At 46.8% G+C, this 14,219-nt stretch overlaps 1 protein-coding gene and 1 long non-coding RNA gene across 2 annotated transcripts in view; one reads left to right on the top strand and one right to left on the bottom strand.

Annotated features, from left to right (window-relative positions):
- Sypl2 (synaptophysin like 2) overlaps window positions 1-12,394 on the top strand; it is a 14,856-nt gene extending 2,462 nt beyond the window's left edge. The window contains exons 3-6 of the mRNA XM_055618185.1: window positions 5,085-5,209; window positions 6,896-7,097; window positions 7,870-8,061; window positions 9,939-12,394. Coding sequence (XP_055474160.1) covers window positions 5,085-5,209; window positions 6,896-7,097; window positions 7,870-8,061; window positions 9,939-10,085 — 666 coding nt within the window. The 3' untranslated portion in view covers window positions 10,086-12,394. The remainder of the gene's footprint in view (window positions 1-5,084; window positions 5,210-6,895; window positions 7,098-7,869; window positions 8,062-9,938) is intronic.
- Window positions 1,266-14,117, bottom strand: LOC129684923 (uncharacterized). The gene is made up of 3 exons (XR_008721414.1): window positions 13,789-14,117; window positions 7,678-7,791; window positions 1,266-1,653 (listed from the first exon to the last, which is right to left on the bottom strand). It is a non-coding gene; the product is annotated as an uncharacterized LOC129684923 (long non-coding RNA).
- Between the last annotated feature and the right edge of the window lie 102 nt (window positions 14,118-14,219).

Raw genomic sequence — 14,219 nt, 5'->3', positions numbered from 1 at the left:
TCTATCTATCTATCTATCTATCTATCTATCTATCTATCTATCTATCTACCTATCTATCCATCCATCCTACTGTCTTGGTTTTATTGAGTCAAGGTCTTTCTATATTGCCCTACTTGCCCTGGAACTCACAGGACTAGGCTGTCCTCCAGCTCACGGAGATCTGTTTGCCTCTGCCTCCCAAGTGCAGCCAAATAACGCTTATATAGACCAGTTCTTGAAATAGGTCTTTTTACTTTATATTATCATTAGGGTGTGTGTGAGAGAGAGACAGACAGACAGAGAGGGAGAGAGAGAATGTGTGTTGTGAATGGGATATGTGCACAAGGGCAAGCGGACATGTAGACACGTTTGTTTTCTCTTTTCACTTTTGCATAGATTTTGGGGGTAGAACTCCAGGCCACCGGAGTTCCATGGCAAGTGCCTTTGCCCACTCCTGAGCCATCCTATTGGCCATAAAAACCAGCTTTAAAAGAAAAGAAAGACAAGCTGGGTGAGGTGACACATGCCTATAATCCCAGCACTCAGGGAGGCAGAAGCAGGTGTATCTCTGTGAGTTCGAGGCCAGCCTGGCCTATGGTCTACAAAGTGAGTCCAGGACAGCCAAGGCTACACAGAGAAACCCTGTCTTGAACCCTGTCCCTGCCAAAAAAAAAAAAAAAAAAAAAAAAAAAAAAGTATGAAAAAAAGAAAAGTATGAAAAAAAGATTAGGATTAGATAGACTTTGACTTAAAATCAGTCTCCTCTGCTTTTCGTCCCTCAAAGCTTGGGTTAGTGATGTAATCTTTATGGGCCTTGTTTTCCTCATCTGAGGCTAAGCCATGTCCTCCAGGGTTCTTGGGAAGAGTAACAAAGTAATTTTACAATGAGTAAAACATTCCCGAGGGTCACAGTGAACAGATTCCATGAATGTGTTTTTTCTTCTGTCCTATTCCCAAACCTTCCCTAGTTTTCTTCCTTATGCAGACTGCCCCACTAGACTTACCCTGTGGTGAGATTACTCAAACATCACTGCCAACTCTCCAGCTTGAATGTAAGGCACAAAAAAATCCAGGTGACTTGGTCATATGGGATTTCATTTTTCTTACAAATAATAGATCATATTAACTTTACCCAAGTATGCCCTCCTGATGATGGCTGATGATCTTGTGGTTTTTTTTTTTTTTTTTTTGGGGGGGGGGTGAAGGTGGTGATCCATAATACAAAGAAGCCATTTCATTGGTAGGATTTGTTTTTATTTATTTGAATTTTTTTTTCTTGCTAGAGATTTTGAATGGACAGTTTCAGGGTCCATAGCACCAACAGATGGTGAAGTAGGACTAGGGGAGAGAACCTGTGTTCTTGCACATTGAGCACCCTGGTGGGTAGTGTTCTTTGGGTTGACATGGGATTATAATCAGTAAACCAGTCAGCAACAGAGTGGGAAGATTATTCTGTCTTTTCAAAGAGACACAAGGGCAGGAGGAAGGAGGTAGAGGGCAAAGAACGACCATCACCATTTCCAGCAGCTCCAGAAATCCCCCTGCTCTCAGGTACTCCGTCTTTGCTCTTTATGACCAGTGTGTTATCTCATAGCAGTGTGTGTGAGAGAAGAGTGGTTTCAAGTTCTTTTCCTCTTGCTCCTGGGGCTTAGGTGGTTATGGCAGGAGGTGAATCTGGTACAGAAAAGTAGAGGGTTTGAATTGTGAATGGTTCAGACAGGTATCTCTGCTCCTGTAGCCCAGGGCAGAGTGCCCGCCTCCCCACATGTAGCGGACACTGATAGAGGAGACCTCCGCTTCAGCTTTACGGACCACAGTACAGGGTCTTACTTGGCTCCATATATCTAGCATCAGGGCAAAAGGTACATGCTTAGTTTCGAATGAATGAATGAATAAATAAATGAGTGAAGTAGAGGAGCTCAGAACAGGGACTCTGGAGATGTGAACTTGAAGCCCAGCTCTCACATTAGCCAAACATGACTTTGAGAACATCACTTAATCAGAGGAAGGAAGGCTTCTGCTTCCAGAAGTGGAATGAGACCACTGGTCTTGATAATGTTTGAGGCCTTTTTGATAGCCTTGAGGTTCTCAGGTTTTCCTGTTATCTACTTCCTCTGCTATCCAGCACCATAGACTATGGTGTTCTGGCTTTGAAGACCTGTGTTTATAATATGGTGCTTGTCTAGCATACTTAAGGACCCATGAGCAACACCTGATACCACAAAAATGGATAAATAAACATACATTCTGGCAACTAAAAGAAAAATCTACTACAGATCCTGTTTGATTTTTCCCGACTTTCAGAGAATCAAGATAGAAAAGAATAAAGTTACAAGTAAGGTGGTTATGAGTATATTTCGCTTTTGGAAGAATCAGTGTAAGGCTCATCATTTTCAGACCTGAGGCTCATCGTTTTGACTTAGAATTTTCATTGATGGTGGAAAAGTTCTGTAATCAGTGCTGGTATGACTGAGCAACTGAATCTTAGCTTTTCTTTCATTTTATTTGAAGTAATTTAAATAGCCATAGTTGGATGTTACCCATTGAATAGTATAGTCTAAAGCATAAACTCCATAAGGACAGCATTCCCTCTGTCTCTCTGCCTTTCTGTCTGTCTCTGTATCTCTGTCTCTCTCTATCTTCTCTGTTTCTCGCTCTCTCTCTCACTGCTAACATGCCTGGTACAAAGGTACATACTGAAGAAATGCCATCTTCTGGCAGATGTTCAGCAGTGCCCAGGGAAGAAGATGTTCCATGCCTGGAACTCACTGGCCTGAGTCAGGAATCTTTACATGCTTCTTTATGTTCACTGACTAACCGCCAATGAATAAAAATACACCCAACTGTGATGTCCTTCCTTAAATGTGACATCCTGATTGTGTCCTGTTCTAGGCACCAGAAACCGAGAGGAATAAGACTTCTAGGGGGAATCAGAGAGCCGCAGATTGGATAAAGATAAGAAAGGACCTCCGATGAAGAGCTAGTGAAGACCCACTGTTTTGCCTGAGAGGCCAGCTTTGCATATGCTAGGCTATGTAGTGACACCTAGGCTTGTAGTGACTTCTCTGTGGCCCTGTCAGGAAGGTGACCCAACAGTGCTCCAGGGCAGCTCTCAGAGCTTAGTTCCGGTGTGGAGATTATGGAGGCAGGTTACACTGTCTTCTTTCCCTGCTATCTTTACCTATGTAGATAATTCTCGCTCGTTTGGAACAAGTCTTCTAAAAACAGGGACACACATGACCTTTAGAGAGCAGTCAGTGGCTCCAGCATTGAGCTCTGCCAGGCCAGGCCATGCAAGGCAGGGCGGTAGCACTGGATACCACCCTGGGGCAGAGCACAGCTGTTGGTAAACCCAGCCAAGAGCATGCTCTGCTGATAGCATTAACTTCAGAGGGTGGAAGAATTCCAGAGTTGGAAGCAGCCTTTAAATTATCCCCAAGTGTTTCATTTTACAAATGAAGAAACCAAGACTCAGAGAGCCAAGACAACCAGCGAGTAAGTTACAGAGCCAAGACTAGAACCCGGGTTTCCTGATTCCTAATCTAGATCTCTTTTCACTCCCGTCGGCAGTAGGAAAATAATGCACAATTCTGTTCTTGACTGGATGCAGGCCTGGAGTATAGATTACTGTCTTCTTCTTGCTTTATGTCCAAAACACTGACTGAGTCACAGAGAAACAGATAGAAGCAAACAATTAACAGAGTATATGCACGATTCAGTAAGAATACTTGCAGCATGCCAAAGGTAAGCGCATAGGAAATGGGCTGGATGGTCAATGTGGGAGAACAAGAGATTGCAGTTTCTTACATCCTGTTCTAATCAGTGCGTATTCCCCTGGAAAGAAATGTGAGAGTCGTAGAATGGGGACATTTCATATCACTCAAAACAGAAGGTGTAGTCAGCTGTGATGAAAGGTGGAAAAGAAAACAGTTCAAGTGGTCTGAAACACTCCTGCTTCGTACCACTGGGAAATGACAGCACCAGCAGATTACAAAGAGGAACAGCATCAGGAAATAGTAGAGGCTGATAAGGCAAGTGGAGGGTACTTTTCTCTGGGCTTGAGCCAGGCCTGTCAACATTCTCCCAGCCGGTGCTGTTGCTGGAAGGGAAGGAAAAGTCAGGCTGGCAGTACTATTCGATGGTTTGGCCGAAGCCTCCCCTCCACCGTACCTCCAATGAGGCAGAAAACTGCTGGACGTTAGCGATAGAGTCGATGACTGGTCAAGGAGGAATGAAAATGAAATTAAGTGAAAAACACTCTAGGCACACCTGATAAAAGGGAACTTATTGTCCAGGCTTGGTAGCACACACCTGTCATCCCAGCACTCGGGAAGCAGAATCTCTGAGCTCAAGCCCAGACTATCTAGAGAAATCCTGTCTCGAAAAACCAAGTTAAAGAAAAGTGTGTGTGTGTGAGAGAGAGAGAGAGAGAGAGAGAGAGAGAGAGAGAGAGAGGTTGTGTGTGTTTATTTCAATCTCTTATTTGGAGAAAAAAATAAGTCTAGCTTTGAAACAGACATTTTTTTCCGCGGGAAAGGTTTTGAGATAACGTTTCTCTGTGAAGCCTTGGCTATCCTGGAGCTCAGTCTGTAGACCAGGCTGGCCTGGAACTCACAGAGATCTGCCTGCCTCTGCCTCCTAAGTGCTGGAATTAAAGGTGTGCACCACCACTGCCCAGGGAAACAGACATTTCTAAAGTCAGAATTACAGAGATTTTGTGTTGGTCATTATCTTAAAGAGGTCACGTGTGGTCCCCAGTGCCATGCCCAATAAAGAGCTCTGGAAATTCTTTCCTCCCACATCCTCTCCCTCTAAGACATGGCTCAAAGTCTACCTTCTTCACTTGGTTATTTGGCCCACTGCTCTGTTCAGAGAACACAATGTCTGGAATTGAAAGGATGGAAGCAAGGGTTCCTCTCAGAAGAAACTCAATAAAAGGATTGTTACTCTCTTGGCCACTTAAGCACTCATACTTTCTGGAGTCAAAGGGTGGTTTGTTTGTGTTTTTGTTGTTGTTGTTGTTGTTGTTATTGTTTTGTTTTGTTGCTGTTTGTTTTTGTTTTGAGAGACCTTCTGACTCTCAAAGGGGCTTCACTTTCTCTCAGCTCTTTGCTATTTTCGCCTTCGGGTCCTGCGGCTCTTACAGCGGGGAGACGGGAGCCATAGTTCGCTGCAACAACGAAGCCAAGGATGTGAGCTCCATCCTTGTTTTGTTCGGCTATCCCTTCAGGTGAGTAGGGACTGGTTCTGATGAGGTGCCCTCCTTTTACTATGGTAGCAGGGCTTTCTTCCTCCTCTGCTCCTACCAGCCTCTCCTCATTTGTTTCTGCTCACAGGACACACAACCTAAAGACCATTTATTGGGTGCTGTTCTAAATCAAAATAGAACGACACGGATATCATTCAGTCCATTAGCCATTTCAGACACTCTGACCAGAGTGAAACATAGATATATCGTTGCTATGGTGTCCAGTCCAAACCCAAGCAATGGCAGCTCACCACAGCTCAGAGCGAATCCAGCCATTGGGAGGAAGAGTGGTAGGGGTCTGGGCCAGTTTGGCAGCTCTCTCTGACCCTCTGCAGATTCCTCTGTATCTTGGAGGAAGGAAGCTTGTTAGAGTTTAGTTATTAAACAGTAGATGTCACCCAAATACAAAAAGGTACACCTTGACCAGGAAGTAGAAGAGGGTACAAATCCCTGAGTATTTGAGAGTCTAGGGAGGGGAAAATGACTGCTCAGAAGAGGATGGAGGCAGAGCTCATCTTTTCAGAATGTCTGAAACCACTACACAACAAACTGTATTTCCCGCTCTATTTTGTCCAATGTGGCGAAATCAGGGAGGCCTAAATCAAGTCTGTGAATCCTGTGTCTTTCTTTCTTTTTTCATTTTTCTTTCTTTCTTTCTTTTTTTTTTTTTTTTTTTTTTTTTTTGGTTTTTCAAGACAAGGTTTCTGTCTCTAACCGTCCTGGAACTCACTCTGTAGAGTAGGCTGGCCTCGAACTCATAGAGATCTACTGGAGAGATGGCTCAGAAGTTAAGAGCACTGGCTGTTCTTACAAAAGTCCTGAGTTCAATTCACAGCAACCACATGCACATGGTGGCTCATAACCATCTATGATGAGATCTGGTGCCCTCTTCTGGTCTGCATGCATACATACAGGCAGAATACTGTATACATACATACATACATACATAAATCTAAAAAGAGAGAGAGAGATCTGCCTGCCTCTGACTCTTAAGTGCTGGGATCAAAGGCATGTGCCACCACTGCCCAGCTTCTTTTTTAAAGATTTATTTACACATATGAGCACACTATCTGTATGTATGACTACATGACACAAGAGAGCATCAGATCCCATTAGAATGGTTGTGAGACACCATGTGGTTGCTGGGAATTGAACTCAGGACCTCTGGAAGAGCAGCCAGTGATCTTAACCACTGAGCCGTCTCTCCAGCATCCTGTGTTTTTCTAAGGGCAAAATGAATGTAATTCGTCTAGTGGTTTAGCTCCCAGAAATAGTTGGACTGCATATATGTTATGACTTAAAGGTCCCTGGAGATACTTAAAAATTCTGGCCAGACGGATGGGTATAGAGTGGCTGCTGAAGTACACGGGGCTTGGATGGAATCTTGCACTAGGGCTGGGCTCAGTGGCTAAAGTACTTACCCAGCATGTGTGAGACCCCAAGTTCAATCTCTAGTACTGCCAGAAAAACAAACAAACAACAACAACAACAACAACAACAAAACCAGAGTAGAATTTTGAGGTAGCTCCTGTCTTGACAGCAAGATTTCCTCAGAAGTTCCTACCTACAAGACTCCTTTCCCAGGGTGGAAACCAACACAGGAACCCTTCTTGGGCAGGGCGAGAGAGGCTGGCCCTTGCTCAGCATGGCTTCCCTTGCTGCCTGCAGGTTGCACCGGGTCCAGTATGAGATGCCGCTCTGTGATGACGACTCCACCTCCAAAACCATGCATCTCATGGGAGACTTTTCTGCCCCAGCTGAGTTCTTTGTGACCCTTGGCATCTTTTCCTTCTTCTATACAATGGCTGCCCTAGTCCTCTACCTGCGCTTTCACAAACTCTACACAGAGAACAAACGCTTCCCGCTGGTGGTGAGTGAGCACAGCCCAGAGAGATGGGACCAAGAAATGGAAGAGACATTTGTTAGAAGGCTGGAGTCAAAGATAGAGGGGAGCTCAAAAGTAATGGCTTCCCTGAAAGAATGGAACCTTTGTCCTACTGACCTCTCATGGTTTGTTCACAGTCAGAGGAAGCAAAATAGTATCTTTATGAAACAGCCTCTAGAGCCAACCTACCTGTGTTCAAATCCCAGCACTTGCTCCTAATAGACATTAGACAAGTTACTCAGCCTCTCTACACTTTAATTTCCTTGGCTATAAAGTAAGGATGGAGTATTGAATACTTGTGTCTGTGCTTTGGGAGGATAAAATGAGTATGCAGCACTGTACTTAGCATTCTCTGATTATTAGGATCATTTCCTTTACTTCCTCTTATTTTAGGCATCCAAGATGGGAAGTACGCTTTAGGAATATTCACTGTCTCCTGAAGCTGCCTTCCTCATTACTTAGAGTTTGAACAGTGGTGATCAAAGAGGGAGTCGAGAGGAAAGAGTGGGAAGTGTAGGTCACTTGGGTTGCAAAGAGGGAGGGTTACCCTGGCTCATTGCCTGACCTTAATTCCAAGGGCAGGGATATGGCAGTCTTGGTGGCAGCATTCCTTTGGTGGCACTGAACCGAGTCCTCAGGTAGGATGAGAAGAGGCATCTGTCTTGGGACCTCAGGATTCCTTGTGTGACAAGAGGAAAGAAAAGTAACTGATGGTCACAGGCCCTTCTGAATGTCTTTCTCCCTCTGCTCCTCCTAGGATTTCTGTGTGACTGTCTCCTTTACCTTCTTCTGGCTGGTTGCTGCAGCTGCCTGGGGCAAGGGCTTGACTGATATCAAAGGGGCCACCCGGCCATCCAGCCTGACGGCAGCTATGTCCGTGTGCCACGGGGAGGACGCAGTGTGCAGCGCCGGGGCCACCCCCTCAATGGGACTGGCTAACATCTCAGTGGTGAGACTTGTGCTCCCTGAAGGGGTCTGAGAAAGGCACACTAGCCCAGCTGTCCCAGATAGCTGCTTCTGAGAGGAACAGGGAAGGTGTCCTCAGAGCCGATGCGCTCTGCACCTAGGCTGGTCACCCCTGCTCTGACCTGAGGAGATATTTTTGGATGAGGAGAATCTGAGTCACTTCTTTGCCATCTCTCCTTCCCACTTTTAGCTGCCCTGGGGGTTACCCTTTCTTGCCTGCTTGGCCACATGTCACATAGGAGCAAGTGCAGAAGGAGCTGAGGTCTGTCTGGGCTCAGAGCTGTGAGCAGACCAGTGTGTGAGAGAAACTGCTCCTGTCACTTAGCCTTCCCTGCTGGAACAGGATTGAGGGGGAGTGGTGGGTTCAGCTGGCAGGCAATCCACGTTTTAGCCTTCCAGTTATTACAGTGCCGAGATACACCTCTATAAGCCGGTAAATACCCACAGTATTAAACTTCTCAAATGCCCCCTGTCATCTCAGCCATACCAGCCATACCCACCCAGAAAATGCCCTAAAGATCCCCAAGCCTCACAGTTGGAATGTTTAATGGCTAATGCACCAAGGAGCCTTCTGGAACACTGAACATAGGTTTTTCTTCCAATTTTTTAATTGCAAAAAAAAAAAAAAAAAAAAAATCATATCCCGAAAAAATGAAAAAAGTTTACAGGGAAAGCCCACATAGTCACCTCCTAAATAATAACACTTCAATGTATCTGCCTTATATGCGTTTATCCATCTTTTCTTATCTATTGTTTCTATTTTGGTTTTTGAGACAGGATCCTCCTATAGTTGTGCTTGAACTCACTCTGTAGCTCAAGTTACCTTTGAAAACACGATTCTTTTGCCTCGGCCGTCTATGTACTGGAATTACTGATTTGTGCCACTACAGTCAGCTTTTCTTTTCATCTGTGTCTTGAGACCCAGACTAGTCTCAAATTTACGTCTTCCTTCCTTAATCTCCTAAATGCTAGCATTGCACAGGTGTAACCCACCATGCCTAGCTTATCAGTCCTATTACTATACTTTGAGCCAGAATCTTACTATACAGCCCTGGCCGGCCTGAAACTCACTATACAGAATGGGCTGGCTTCTGGCTCATGGGGATCTGCCTGTCTTTGCCTCAATAGTACTAGGATTAAAGGTGTTCACCACCATGGCTAGCTCAATCCATTTTTAAACACACTTTCCAAAGTGAATTGCAAACATCAGCGCCTTCTCCCTAACTGCTCTTTTGTTAGAGTTTTGTTGTTGTTTTGTGTTTTGTGTTCTGTATCCCCGACTGCCCTGGAACTCTACAGAAACCAGGATGACTTCAGACTCACAGAGATCCACCTGCTTCTGCCTCTACTGGGATTAAAGGTGCGACACCACACCCTGCTCTGTTGTCAGTTTTTCAAAGATTTTTTTCAGTGACTATTTGAGTAGAGCTGACAAAGTGGCACATACCTGTAACACCAACAGCCTGTCTGACAGAGTCAGGAGGGTTACAGGTTCTAGAACAGGCTAGGTACGCACAGAAAACAAAGGAACACTAACAAAAACAATAGGAGTTTGAATGAGCCTTCGCTTAGTCTTAAGGTACCCTTAGAGGAGTACCTTGGACAGCTCCAACCACGTGCACCTCAAGCAGGCAAGAGGGAGTCCCTTGATTGACTTAGCATTCCTGGGGCCTGATTCCACTAGCCACCAAGCTACACTGTGGATGCATTCAGGATAGAGTTTAGACACCTTCACTAGAGGATCCCTTAATAGACAACAGCCTTGAACCCTGTCTACACCTAGTTCTCTGTGCTCCTCCTCCCATTCTCATGTGGTTCTTCCTTGACTGTTCTCACAAGCTCTCCTTGTTTCTTTTGTAGCTCTTCGGCTTTATCAACTTCTTCCTGTGGGCTGGAAACTGTTGGTTTGTGTTCAAAGAGACCCCGTGGCATGGACAGGGCCAGGACCAGGGCCAGGGCCCCAGCCAGGAGAGTGCAGCAGAGCAGGGAGCAGTGGAGAAGCAGTAAGAAGCCCTCATCTGGCTACTCCTGAACTGGACAACACCTCTTCATCATCATCTCCTCCTCCTCTTTCTCCTCCTCCTCCTCCAGCTCCTTTCCCCCATCATCCTGGACTTTGAGATTTGAGACAATGGATGAGTAGGCATCAGCTATTGGTAACCTGGGTATCCCTCCACTGGCTCCCTATCCCTCCTCCTGCAAATGGCAGGACCTCAGTGCTTCTTGGCTACTGCCTGGACTCAAGCATCTTACTTGGGGAAGTCAACTGGCAACTTTGCCCTGATTCCTGTGTGGAGGGCCTGGCAGAGGTTTTGTGACATCCCCCAATGGCTGTCATCTAGTCTGTAGCTAATCTCTAGCCCCCCACCCTACCTCCAGAGCTCAGTGTGCCCCCCAATCTCCTCTCTGGCCTGTTTGTCTGTAGCTCCCGCCATGTGTGAAACAGGGAGACCCATATCAAGGGGTCCTCCAAGGCTCCATATGAGGCCTGGACTCAGAGGGAGCAGACAGAGTTGCAATTGTGTTGCAGCTTCCAGGAAAAAAGTCAGGAAAGTTGCTGGCAGAATGTGGTTTCTGCCCCCTCAGTCCTCCCTTTCCCTCAGCTGGAACACTTTCAGTAGCACCCTAAACTCCACCTACTCATGAAACCCCTTATTCCCTTCTCCTTCTTGGCCTTGGTTTTGTCTCACACTTAGGAAACAAGATAGACAGCTAGGAACGTTTTCCCTTCATTCTCCTACCCCCAATACACCTGTCAGCCCATCTCCCTTTCCCAACCTATTGGAGACGAGGCTTTTAAGAGTTTTTTTAAAGTCTGCCCAGGCCTTCCTTTCATTCCTGTGGGCTTTGGGAGGGCCTGAAGGACCATCATGAGGCTGAGGTGCCCAGGGAGGACGTGGATACATGGGCCCACATGTCCCTTACTGTCTGCTCAGTTTCTCAAAGCAGCACTTTTTCACACCTTCTCTTCCCCATCTTTACAAAGAGGTGTTCTCTCTCCTCATCTCCCCAAGTCCTCCCTTGCTTCCATACGGTAGCCAGGCTCCATCCTTCCCCGGTCCTGGGCAGCCCGATGCTATTGGTGCTTCTTCACTTCGGGATCCAGTTCCATATTTGTCTTTGATGTGTCTCCTCTTCCTGGCACCTCCTTCCATCATCCCTCCTTGGGCCCCAAGGTCTGAGGGTACCAACTGGGTAAATGCCATCTGCCTCCTACCCAGATCAAAACCCCCTGATCTACCCTGGCAATAGGGAAAGATGAAGAAGGAAGAAATCATCCATTTCCCAATTTAGTGCCAGTTGGCCCACTGAGCATCCCAAAGATGGAGATGTTCTGTGCCAACCTGTCCTTAAGACATGGTCAACCCTCTCCAACCTCCTTGCCTTCCTCAATACTACCCACATCGAGATGGGTGCCCGGGGCTTAGAACCCTTAACTTTTGGGCCATTCATTTCTTCTTTGGGTTACAATTCTCAGCTTCACAGGAGAAGTATGATATTTATACTCTTCCACATGCCCCCAAGTCCTTCAGGAAAAAAAAAAAAGGAATTTTTTGTTTCCTCTCTTAGATTTTAGGGGTAAGCTTTAACGAGGAGGAAGGTTGATGAGAGCGAGAATGTTCCCAAATCTGACACTCTCTATCCTAAGTTGTCCCCATGTTTACTTAAGGACAAGAGGGACAGTTTTGCCTACAGCTCTAAAGATACATTTTTCTTCAAGCAAGCCCCTGTGGGGAATCTGTGAGCAGCTTCTACTTGAACTGTGTTTGGGATCTGCGTCTATATTTATAATTTATCTGAACGTGATGGATAAAGTGTTCTCCTTTGGAGCCTAAGTTAGCAACTGGCCCATTAACTGCTTTAGGAAGGAGCTGTCCGCTTCCAGTGAGCACTCTCACTCCAGAGAGAGCTCTCTCTAGGGTTGAGAAGGCTCTTCCTCACTAAGTGTCCAGCTACGGCCAGAAGAGCCTTTATAGTCTATGGCCTCTCTTTCCATGATCACCCTAAGAGGAAAGACCAGTTCACCTCATTACCTTCAGAGGGCTGGGTAGGGCTAAGTGCCAAGCGCAGGGCTGTCCTCATAAGACTCACATCCTCTCCAACCAGGCCTGGCAGCACCACTTTGCATAGTCAGTCACTTCGCCTGAGGTAGGAGTAGGTGTCTGGTTTCTCTAGCTGTTGCAGGAGGCCAACAAGCAGGGAACTCGCCCTTTGCCCTGGTAGAGTCTGACCATGAGGAGATGCCCATCCAGGACCTTTCTGAGACATGAGTTCTCTTCATCCTGACCATGGGTCTCCTCTTTCTGAGATTGCAGATCAAGGGTGGGGGGAGAATGTTGCATGTTGTTTTCTGGTGCTTAATACACATTTGAATAAACAGTGCTGCGAGTATATGCCATGAAGAAGCCAAGACCAGAGGACTTCTGGGGGTTTCTTTCCCCTTGTTCTATGTTCTTGGACAAAGATCAGCATTTCTACCAACCCATCACTCTACTCCTCACTCCTCTGCACCCTATAGAGTCTGCTGGCTGAGCAATTGCTCCTGGCAAGCCCCAGTTTGGTGACATAGACTCTTTTGGTGGCACTCAATTAGTCCAAAGAAACTGAGACTCATTAGCAAATTTGGATCAAACTCAAAAGGCAAAAGATAGTGGTTTCTACAGTGCTGTCTCCATTTGCTCTCCTACCATCTGTGACCCAAAGGAGGAGTTGAGGGCCATATGCTTCCCTCGATTTACTCTAAGGTTCATGCTGCACAAACTTGCACCTCCATCTCCTCCAGACAGTCACGTGTTACATTTACATTCGCTAGAAAAATGTACTTGGGCACAAGTTTTACATTTAATTTTTTCAGGTTCCTGGGCCTTTCTGTCACCTATGGGTGGGTCTCAGGTGTAGAACTTCTCCCTCAGATATTATTCTTCTTAAACTCTTCTTAAACGGAAAGCAGAAACTCTGCTGTCTTAAAGTCACAGACCTTGACTTATTTGCTCCCAAACTCAGTTTCATTTTAGGCAGAAAGATGCAAGATGGCGTGGGGTATGAGGTAGTCAAAGAAAAAGAGGATTAATATTTCATTCCCAATGAGAATAGGGAGGGAGGTGAAGTCAGACTCTTCTGTCTCGTGTAAGGGTGTGAAGAAATATCAGCTGAGAAGAAAGGTGGGTGATTAAGGTACTTTCTGGGCCTGGGGGGGGGGGGATAAAAAGAAGAAAAAAAAAAGAACGAGAGAAAAGAATAGGATAGATATGATGAAAACCCTCCCAAGGCTTCAGTAGCAGCTTTTCCAGCGGCGAAAATATTCATTAGAAAAAAGAAGCCGAAATGATGGATGGAGTCAGGGTCCAGCCAGAATTTGGGAAGAGGCGGTGCAGGTTATCGATCGTAGTTCCCAGGAGAAGAGAGATGGATCAGCAGAGACACTGCAAACACCAGCAGCCTCGGGGCCACCCTAGTTCCGGGGCTGGTTCTGGCTCGGAGATTGCCTTCTGTCATACTGACAGGTGATCTTGGCAAGCTCAGCCAGGTCCTCCCAAACCCAGACAACAGCAAAACCTCCGTTCTGCATCAAGGCATTGTGGGTTTCCCACAGAGGAAGAGCACAGGCGCGGAGGCCCTCCCCCACTGCAAGCCCTGTGTCCTTCAGCACGTCCTGCACACTCCCTCCCCTTGCCCTTCTGATTCACTGCGCCCACCTCCCTGCACCTACCCTATTCGAGCTACAGGGGAGCGGAGTCACTTCGTGGCCGCCAGCCCAGGAAGGGGCGCCAGCCAGCTGGCGGATGCACGGCTTTAGAGGGGCATCTTGGGCAGAGAGAGGTTTGGGGCTCGGGTGCGTGCCGTAATCTCGGAAGAACGGACTAGTGGCACAAAGGATGTGTGCAGAGGGGTTGGAAGACGATGTTCCGAGGCTCCGATCGCTCCTTGCCTGCGAGCGATTGTGCCTTTCGGAGGGGATCCCTCGGCTAGGTCCGTAGGCATCGCCACCTCTCCGCAACTACACTTCCCAGAAAGCTGTGCGGGAGCTGAGGCGGTGGTGGTAGGAGGCCCGAGCTGCGCTTGCGCAAAGAGTGAACTGGCAAGGTAGGGGGAGAGGGAGGCGTGCCCCCGGCCGGGGGGGGGGGGGAGGGGGCCGCGCGG

This window comes from Psammomys obesus, unplaced genomic scaffold (genome assembly GCF_907164565.1).
Source record: "Psammomys obesus unplaced genomic scaffold, mPsaObe1.curated_primary_1811, whole genome shotgun sequence".
NCBI classification, from domain to species: Eukaryota; Metazoa; Chordata; class Mammalia; order Rodentia; family Muridae; genus Psammomys; species Psammomys obesus.
The sequence above is the reverse complement of the archived record's forward strand: the minus strand, read 5'-3'. Positions and strand labels throughout refer to the sequence as shown.